General features: G+C 45.9%; 1 protein-coding gene across 2 annotated transcripts in view; it reads left to right on the top strand.

Annotated features, from left to right (window-relative positions):
• Positions 1 to 3,194: 3,194 nt before the first annotated feature.
• Positions 3,195 to 10,000, top strand: part of LOC308158774 (T-complex protein 1 subunit gamma-like) — an 11,809-nt gene continuing 5,003 nt past the window's right edge. The window contains exons 1-8 of one of the 2 annotated variants that reach the window (XM_080532476.1): positions 3,195 to 3,273; positions 6,639 to 6,700; positions 6,848 to 6,898; positions 7,249 to 7,311; positions 7,418 to 7,514; positions 8,066 to 8,183; positions 8,643 to 8,829; positions 9,020 to 9,169. In XM_080532476.1, coding sequence (XP_080388602.1) covers positions 3,243 to 3,273; positions 6,639 to 6,700; positions 6,848 to 6,898; positions 7,249 to 7,311; positions 7,418 to 7,514; positions 8,066 to 8,183; positions 8,643 to 8,829; positions 9,020 to 9,169 — 759 coding nt within the window. In that variant the 5' untranslated portion in view covers positions 3,195 to 3,242. Of the gene's footprint in view, positions 3,274 to 6,538; positions 6,701 to 6,847; positions 6,899 to 7,248; positions 7,312 to 7,417; positions 7,515 to 8,065; positions 8,184 to 8,642; positions 8,830 to 9,019; positions 9,170 to 10,000 lie in introns of those variants that run through there. The other variant, XM_080532475.1, reaches the window with a different exon arrangement.

The following is a 10,000-nucleotide window of genomic DNA, read 5'->3' as shown; positions in this document are numbered from 1 at the left end:
CTCTCACCCTCCTCTCTCACTCCCCACCTCTCACCCTTGTCTCTCACTCCCCACCTCTCACCCTCCTCTCTCACTCCCCATCTCTCACTCCTCTCTCACTCCCCACCTCTCACCCTCCTCTCTCACTCCCCACATCTCACCCTCCTCTCTCACTCCCCATCTCTCACCCTCCTCTCTCACTCCCCACATCTCACCCTTGTCTCTCACTCCCCACCTCTCACCCTCCTCTCTCACTCCCCACCTCTCACCCTCCTCTCTCACTCCCCACCTCTCACCCTCCTCTCTCACTCCCCACATCTCACCCTCCTCTCTCACTCCCCACCTCTCACCCTCCTCTCTCACTCCCCACCTCTCACCCTCCTCTCTCACTCCCCACCTCTCACCCTTGTCTCTCACTCCCCACCTCTCACCCTCCTCTCTCACTCCCCACCTCTCACCCTCCTCTCTCACTCCCCACCTCTCACCCTCCTCTCTCACTCCCCACCTCTCACCCTTGTCTCTCACTCCCCACCTCTCACCCTTCTCTCTCACTCCCCACCTCTCACCCTCCTCTCTCACTCCCCACATCTCACCCTCCTCTCTCAACATGGCTTCAACATGTCTTCAGATACATGTACTGTACTTCCTCTTCCACTGCTGCTGTCTGTCAGGTGATTATAGTTTAGCACCGTGTTTAAGGATTAGGAGGATCACTGTTTTGCGTTTACAAGGTAACAGAAAGGCACAGTGAAGCACCATGTTTGAATTTGTTTGTTATTAAAGGGAAGTTCCACTTATTTAAACTTTTTTGGTGGGTGTGTGTTTTGGGCATAGTTTCAGAATTAATTGGGCCCAAAATATAACTACTCTGTATCGAAGGAAGCTAAATATGTCATTAAAAACAGCCACGGTCAGGCCCAAACCAGGAAAACTACATACACAAGTGGAACAGCCCTTGAAATGCAGGGCACATATTTCTTACTAATGTATTTGTTTTATTTATTGTGTTTTTATTTATTGTGTTTTATTTATTATCGATCATATTTATTAATTTGAGAATGAACAATCCAGTAACATCATTGACTCTGTATGAAGTTAATATTGTGACGGTTGTTTCTCAAGATTACCTTTCTGTCTTCTACAGCCTTATGATTTATTTCTGTACATTTCTGATGGATCAAATGATTGAAACATTTACCCTCTTTTCTACTACATGAAGTGCTTAAAGGGATGTTTCACTAATTACATCTGATAGTTGTGGTTGAACACTCAAACTGAACTCTGAAGCTTATTTGTTTTAAACATGCTAAGAACGTCAGCCTGAACCCTACATTTGCTATCATCATCAGACTGATAACCCTGAACATGCTAACATCATCAGACTGATAACCCTGAACATGCTAAGAACATGTATAACCCTGAACATGCTAAGAACATGTATAACCCTGAACATGCTAACATCATCAGACTGATAACCCTGAACATGCTAAGACGTCAGACTGATAACCCTGAACATGCTAAGACGTCAGGCGTGTTCCATATCAGGAGGAGGCAGAACAGTGGAGGGAGATGGAAATAACACGTTCAGGGGCCGGTTTCACAGACAAGGCTTAAGCCTAATCCTAGACTAAAAAGCATCTTCAATGGAGATTTTACATTGAAAGTGTGATTTAGTCCAGGACTAGGCTTAAGCCTTGTCTCTGAAACCGGCCCCAGATGTTAAGATGTTCAGACGTGTTCATAGTTAATCTGAAATAAACAGACCTGGAAGCTGACGGAGGAGAAACACCAGGGGGGTATTCCATCAAAGTCGCTAAGGGAAAGTCTAGGCTTATTTTGATGAAGTCTTGCGAGATTTATCATAATAAGCCTAGGTTTTTATTTATTTTATAAGTCTTGCGAGACTTAGCGAAATAAACCTAGATTTTCCTTTGGCGACGTTGATGGAACACCCCCCAGAGGAAGAGGCAGACCAAGCCTCGTAGTCGTGGCCTGGCCGTCCAATATGGCCGCCCTCTGTGGCGTTCTCTAATCTGGAGTTAAACCCTCTCAAGGTCTCATTTACAGCCTCACTCAGCTCTACTGCTCATCCTTTCAGAAATGCAGTTTTAGTTAATCCAGTTATGGTTTAATCTGGTTTTAAGGTTTAATCCGTCTCTGGGAAGGTTTAACCTGTGTCTGGGGTAAATGCCCCACAATCCTCAAAGAAATAAAGATGTCTTTTCTGTCTTCACACTGTAAAGTTTATGCTGGCACCGTTTATTAAAACAACATGACTGACTTTGAATGCTGTGTGACTCCTGGTGTTTGTTTCTGGTGGTGTCTTATATGTACACTATGCATAGGTTACACATTTAAGTAAAATGTTGGACCACAAATTATAGTTTTTGAAATAAGCTTCACCGTCAATGGAAGATTATCAACTAGATAAATCAGGGTGGTCCAGGACCACAGCCTACAGTCCATGTCGACATGGTTTAGAATCCGGCCCTGCTGACATCCCCTTTCCTCCTGACTTCCTGTCTTTCTCTACTGTCTCTGTCCAATCAAAACTGAGCAATACGAGAGTGGGAGGGACTACCACACAACAAGATTACCTTAAAAACAAGATGATTTGGTGGTGGTGTGGTGATTAGAGGTGTGGTGATTAGTGGTGTGGGCCAGATGCACAGACGTCAACAGGCCTACGGCCTTTACTACAGGTGCACCTGACAGACACAATGGAACCCTGCAGACACCTGTCAATCATTCACCTGAAACTGTCAATCATTCACCTGATTCCGTTTCTTCTTTGTTTCATTTTTATTTGTGACACATTAGTAAAACTAGCCAGTCATTTTAACATTTATCTGAATAAAAATACATAAAATACATGTACAGTAAATTAAACATTTCCCTAATTCATAGCCTCTGAAAATACATTTCAAGGACTTACATGTAGGCTGTATGTATGTATGTATTCAGAATACATGGCTGCATGATGAGAAAACATACGGAAAGAAAACACATTTAAATATATATTCCATCATGCAGAATTAATCCAGAAACACATAAAGACGGTTTAATTTCAGGGCGTGTCTCACCCGCCCGTCTGTCCCTAACCCCTGCATCTCATTGGTGGACGTGACAGCACAGATTTGTCTCGTCGCTCCTGATTGGTGCAGACTCTCCTCGGGGCCCCGCCCCCCCCCCCCCCCCCCCCTCCGCCAGGGTTCCTCTCCTCGTGCGCTCCAGAACGTTCCAGACCTCCTCGCGCTGTCAGAATGATGATGGGCCCGCAAGTCCTCGTGCTGAGTAAGTTCATGACAACAACAACAACAACATTAACACAGACATCCGGGTTGACGTGTTGCTATGGTGACAGAGGAGAAACGGCTTATTTCTGTGTTTTTGTAGCGGTGTCTAGCCGGTGGTACGTGCACGTGCTGCCTCTCCCTTTCCACTGACAGCTGCTCATGCTAATGCTAATGCTAGCTGCAGCTAGCTACAGCCTCGGGTCTGATGGACAGTGTCAGTTAAACTGTAATTAGCTTATTACCATAACAACCCAGCTGGCCACTCAGTGATGGTTGCCATGGTAGTCAGATCAGTGATGGTTGCCATGGTAGTCAGACCAGTGAGGTCTAGACAGCCACCTCCCACCTCTCTCACCGGTCTGTGGTCGTTACCTAGTTAGTAGTGTTTAGTAGATTAAAACAAGTTTATTTTAATATGCGAAATATATAGTATGTATGAAATGCTACATTTAGGAAATAAACTAATGTATAGCTACTAGGTTGTATTGGATTAAGCTAGGCTGTTATGGAATGATATCGATGTCACAAATACGCAGACTTGTATATTGACAGTTGTCGGTGCAAAACAGATTTGTAGACTTGCATATTCAGAGTCTCTTTGAAAAAAAAACAAAAACTTTTTTGCAACTACAACTCTGAATATGCAAGTCTACAAATCTGTTTTGCACCGACAACTGTCAATATACAAGTCTGCGTATTTGTGACATCGATATCATTCCATAGGCTGTTGTCACAGCGGTGACGCGTCTGTAGCCTGTTGTCCTTATATGGTCATACTGAGGTGGAGACCCACAACAACACTACTGAACCTGAAACAGCCTGTCCCTAGTTATGGCGCTTTTCCATCAGCGGCCTGGTTCGGGTCGGCACGCTTCGGGTCGGGTCGCTTCGGCCCGCTTTTGAACAGTTCTGGTTTTCCACTATACACAACAGACCAGGAACTAGTAGGAGGAGTAGGAGATAGTAGGCGGAGTTACGCGTCATAAAAGCGCGCCATGGTGGTGACGTATATTTTCACGAGACACAACACAGCCACAACAATAGCGACATGGAGGAACTTGAAGCTATCGTATACTTTTTCCTCGGCATGTGGTATATTACTAACAGTGATTTTTTTGGAGAGAAAGAGAAAGAGAGAGAGGAAGCTATGTACACATAATAAAGTCATGTTTTTTGAACCCTTAAAACCACTGCCTTCACTTGTCTGCTTTATAACTGTAGTATCATTGTGTGCAGTGTTATTCACGGACAAACACGGTGCCCTTTGCGGGTTAATAACTTCGGTTTACCGTGGGTTAGGATAACAATTTAAACGTGTCCGGATAGGGGAGAGGACAGGGAATCTGAAACCATTTGAATGGTGTCGATACGACACTGTTATCACGGTCTATGACACAGCGCGGAGCGAATTCCCTGGTAGAAATTGTCTCTCCACCTCCACAGCCGGTGTCATTCACGGGCAAAGACGGTGCATAATAGCGATTTTTGTGTTATGCTTGTTGATGACATTAAACTAAGATAATACGATGGTCAGCATAATTTTTCGAATCTTTATTAATAAGCTATTACAGAAACTGTAGTGACATTTTCCAAGAGCGAATGTGGTATTTCAAGATGGCGGTTAGCGAAGAAATCTATGAACATGGGATGACGATTTCCATTGACCAATCAACGGTGTGCAGCGTCACACGTCACACGCAGCCTGGCAAAAAGGTTCCGGGTCTAAATTTAGACCCTGGTATCGAAGGGGAGCTAAAGAAGCGAGCCGAACCGACCGGACCGGACCCGGGCCGACAAATGGAAAAGCGCCAAAGAAGCCACGATAGTGGAAAAGGGGCTATAGTTAGTTAGTTAGTTAGTTAGATAGTTAGTTAGGTAGTTAGTTAGTTAGTTAGTTAGTTAGTTAGTTAGGTAGATAGTTAGTTAGTCAGTTAGTTAGTTAGGCAGATAGTTAGTTAGTTAGGTAGATAGTTAGTTAGTCAGTTAGTTAGTTAGTTAGTTAGGTAGATAGTTAGGTAGTTAGTTAGGTAGTTAGTTAGTCAGTTAGTTAGGTAGTTAGTTAGGTAGTTAGTTAGTTAGTTAGGTAGTTAGGTAGATAGTTAGGTAGATAGTTAGGTAGTTAGTTAGTCAGTTAGTTAGTCAGTTAGTTAGTTAGGTAGGTAGTTCGTTAGTTCGTTAGTCAGTTAGGTAGTTAGGTAGTTAGTTAGGTAGTTATGTAGTTAGTTAGGTAGATAGTTAGTTAGTCAGTTAGTTAGTTAAGTAGATAGTTAGGTAGTTAGTTAGGTAGTTAGTTAGTTAGTCAGTTAGGTAGTTAGTTAGGTAGTTAGGTAGGTAGTTAGTTAGTCAGTCAGTTAGTCAGTTAGTTAGGTAGGTAGTTAGTTAGTCAGTTAGGTAGGTAGTTAGTTAGTCAGTTAGTTAGTTAGGTAGTTAGGTAGTTAGTTAGGTAGTTAGGTAGTTAGTTAGGTAGTTAGTTAGGTAGATAGTCAGTTAGTTAGTCAGTTAGTTAGTTAGTTAGGTAGTTAGTTAGTCAGTTAGTTAGTTAGGTAGGTAGTTAGTTAGTTAGTCAGTTAGTTAGGTAGTTAGTTAGTTAGGTAGGTAGTTAGTTAGTCAGTCAGTTAGGTAGTTAGTTAGTCAGTTAGTTAGTCAGTCAGTTAGTTAGGTAGTTAGGTAGTTAGTTAGTTAGGTAGTTAGGTAGTTAGTTAGTTAGGTAGATAGTCAGTTAGTTAGTCAGTTAGTTAGTTAGGTAGTTAGATAGTTAGATAGTTAGTTAGGTAGTTAGTTAGGTAGTTAGTTAGGTAGTTAGGTAGGTAGTTAGTTAGTTAGGTAGTTAGTTAGGTAGGTAGTTAGGTAGGTAGTTAGGTAGGTAGTTAGTTAGGTAGGTAGTTAGGTAGTTAGTTAGGTAGTTAGGTAGATAGATAGTTAGGTAGTTAGTTAGTTAGGTAGTTAGTTAGTAAGTTAGGTAGTTAATTAGGTAGTTAGTTAGGTAGTTAGGTAGTTAGTTAGTTAGTTAGGTGTGTTTGACAGTGACTAGTGACTAACCAGCTGTGTTTGACAGTGACTAGTGACTCCTAACCAGCTGTGTTTGACAGTGACTAGTGACCCACTAACCAGCTGTGTTTGACAGTGACTAGTGACCCACTAACCAGCTGTGTTTGACAGTGACTAGTGACCCACTAACCAGCTGTGTTTGACAGTGACTAGTGACCCACTAACCAGCTGTGTTTGACAGCCTCTGAGACTCAGATCTTAGAGGAGGAGGCAGATAAGGAGGCTCTGAAGTCTGTGTCCAACATGTCCCGAGGCGTGTCCTCATGTCTGTGTCCTCATGTCTGTCCTCATGTCTGTCCTCTGTGTGTCCCTCAGGCCAGAACATGAAGAGGGAGTCAGGTCGTAAGGTCCAGAAAGGGAACATCTCAGCTGCCAAGGTGAGCTGCTCTGATGCTGCTGTATACTGTATGTCACAGCAGCTGTCTCACACCCTCTTCCTCTCTGACTATCCCTCTGACAGAGTGAATGTAATGAAGTCTAAAAGCTTGTGTGTGTGTGTGTGTGTGTGTGTGTGTGTGTTCCAGACGATAGCAGATGTGATCAGGACGTGTCTCGGTCCCAGAGCCATGATGAAGGTGAGGCTCACTCACACACTCCTCCCCCTCCTCCTCCTCCTCCTCCTCCTCCTCCACCTCCTCTATCTCCTCCTCTTCCTCACACTCTCCTCACACTCTCCTCCTTCTCCTCCTCCTCCCCCTCCTCCTCCTTCTTCTCCTCCTCCTCCTCCTTCTTCTCCTCCTCCTCCTCACACTCCTGCTCCTCAGACACTCCTCCTCCTGTTAATACATGAACTGTCCACTTAAACATTAGAAATAACAACATGTATCATGAACATATGTAATAATGTGTGTGTCTGTGTGTGTGTGTGTCTGTGTGTCTGTGTGTGTGTGTGTCTGTGTGTCTGTGTGTCTGTGTGTGTGTGTAGATGCTGTTGGACCCCATGGGCGGCATTGTGATGACCAACGATGGGAACGCCATCCTGAGAGAGGTGAGAACACAGCAGGATAACCACAGATATTCTACAGTCTTACTGACTGCACTGTCCTAGACCAATAAGAATCACTCTTTGATTTAACCCCCCCCCCCCCCCCCAGATCCAGGTGCAGCACCCAGCAGCCAAGTCCATGATAGAGATCAGCCGCACCCAGGATGAGGAGGTCGGAGACGGGACCACATCTGTCATCATCCTGGGTAGGTGATGTCATCACCCTGGGTCTGATAGTGATGTCATCATCCTGGGTAGGTGACGTCATCATCCTGGGTCTGATAGTGATGTCATAACCCTGGTGGAGGAAGTTTTGTGTCATCCAGGCGTTTATTTTGCTCAATGCAATTACAGAGATTGTTGACGGGACTGTAGCCCTCTCACCCAACGACTATGTAGATTTGAGTGTCATCCTCATAGTTGTGGAAGGCAATTCTGTTCTTTTTTATGATGTGTCCCAATGGAAGCATGTAGAGATTGAATAGGAAGGGGCCAAGGATTGATCCTTGTGGAACCCCACGTGTCATTTTAATTTGGTCAGACACAAAGTTGCCAATGGAGACCTGGTAGCTTCTGTCCTGTAGGTAGGATCTAAACCAGTCTCTCCCCCACTCCTCCCTCCCTCTTCTCCCCCCCCCCCCCCTCCCTACAGCGGGGGAGATGTTGTCGGTAGCAGAACAGTTCCTGTAGGTAGGATCTAAACCAGTCTCTCCCCCCCTCCTCCCTCCCTCTTCTCCCCCCCCCCCCCTCCCTACAGCGGGGGAGATGTTGTCGGTAGCAGAACAGTTCCTGGAGCAGCAGATGCATCCGACTGTGGTGATCAGCGCCTACACCCAGGCCCTGGAGGACATGCTGAACACTCTGAAGGACATCAGGTACACACACACACACACACACACACACACACACACACCACACACCACACACACACACACACACACACACACACACACACACCCAGGCCCTGGAGGACATGCTCAACACCCTGAAGGACATCAGGTACACACACACACACACACACACACACACACACACCACACACACACACACACACACACACACACACACACCACACACACACACACACACACACACACACCACACACACACACACACACACACACACACTTAACCTTGCTTCTACAACATGCTGTAGAGTGATAGGTAGATAAAGAGACAGATGGATAATTGTTGCGTTATCCACTTAGGACGTTTTTTGTGGCGTTGTGTTAGAATATAACACAACATTGTCTTACTGAATCTTACTTATCTTACCTCTCCCCCCCATCCCTCCCCCCCATCCCTCCCCCCCATCCCTCCCTCCCCCACCCCAGCACCCCTGTGGACGTGTCAGACCGCGCCCTCATGCTGCAGATCCTCCACTCTGCCATCAACACCAAGGCCCTGAGCCGCTGGTCCCCCCTGGCCTGCAGCATCGCCCTGGACGCCGTGACCACCGTGCACACGCACGCCCAGGGACGCACGGAGATAGACCTGAAGAAGTACGCCAAAGTAGAGAAGGTAAGGGGGGTAGGCCTGCAGAATAGCAGAGTGCTGTTGGACAATCGTCTTCAGTGTGGGATATGTGGAACACATTGATCATACCATGGCTCCTCCATGTCAACCATGCTATCATCATCTGCTATCCATGCTATCACTATCTGCTATCCATGCGATCACATTTCAACAATGTTGCCTCCCACTGTGTTAGGTCCCAGGGGGGTCCATGGAGGACAGCTGTGTGCTGCGGGGGGTGATGGTGAACAAGGACGTGACACACCCCCGCATGAGACGCCTGATCAAAGACCCCCGCATCATCCTGCTGGACTGCTCCCTGGAGTACAAGAAGGGAGAGAGCCAGGTACACACACACACACACACACACACACACACACGCACCCTTGTATAAAATGGGGAGAGTCACATCAAGTTTCAGGTTTTATTGTTACGTCACATTACACAAGTGTAAGAGAGTAAAGTTGGCAATTTTGTGTCCGACCAAATTAGACATGTGGGGTTCCCCAAGGGTCAATCCTTGGTCCCCTCCTATTCAATCTCTACATGCTTCCATTGGGACACATCCTAAAAAAGAACAAAATTGCCTACCACAACTATGTGGATGACACTCAAATCTACATAGCCCTCTCACCCAACGACTATAGTCCCATCAGCCCTCTCACCCAACGACTATAGTCCCATAGCCCTCTCACCCAACGACTATAGTCCCATCAGCCCTCTCACCCAACGACTATAGTCCCATCAGCCCTCTCACCTAACGACTATAGTCCCATAGCCCTCTCACCCAACGACTATAGTCCCATCAGCCCTCTCACCCAACGACTATAGTCCCATCAGCCCTCTCACCCAACGACTATAGTCCCATAGCCCTCTCACCTAACGACTATAGTCCCATAGCCCTCTCACCTAACGACTATAGTCCCATAGCCCTCTCACCCAACGACTATAGTCCCATCAGCCCTCTCACCCAACGACTATAGTCCCATAGCCCTCTCACCCAACGACTATAGTCCCATCAGCCCTCTCACCCAACGACTATAGTCCCATCAGCCCTCTCACCCAACGACTATAGTCCCATCCACAATGGGACAAATAAGACACAATTTAGCAGTACAAATAGTAAAATAAGTGGCTGTGTGCTTACGGGTAGGTATGTATACATGGGGATGATAGT

The sequence above is a fragment of the Nansenia antarctica genome, assembly GCF_963989245.1.
Source record: "Nansenia antarctica genome assembly, chromosome: 5".
Taxonomy (NCBI): domain Eukaryota; kingdom Metazoa; phylum Chordata; class Actinopteri; order Argentiniformes; family Microstomatidae; genus Nansenia; species Nansenia antarctica.
Note: the sequence above shows the minus strand (reverse complement) of the source record. Positions and strands in the feature narration are given on the sequence as shown.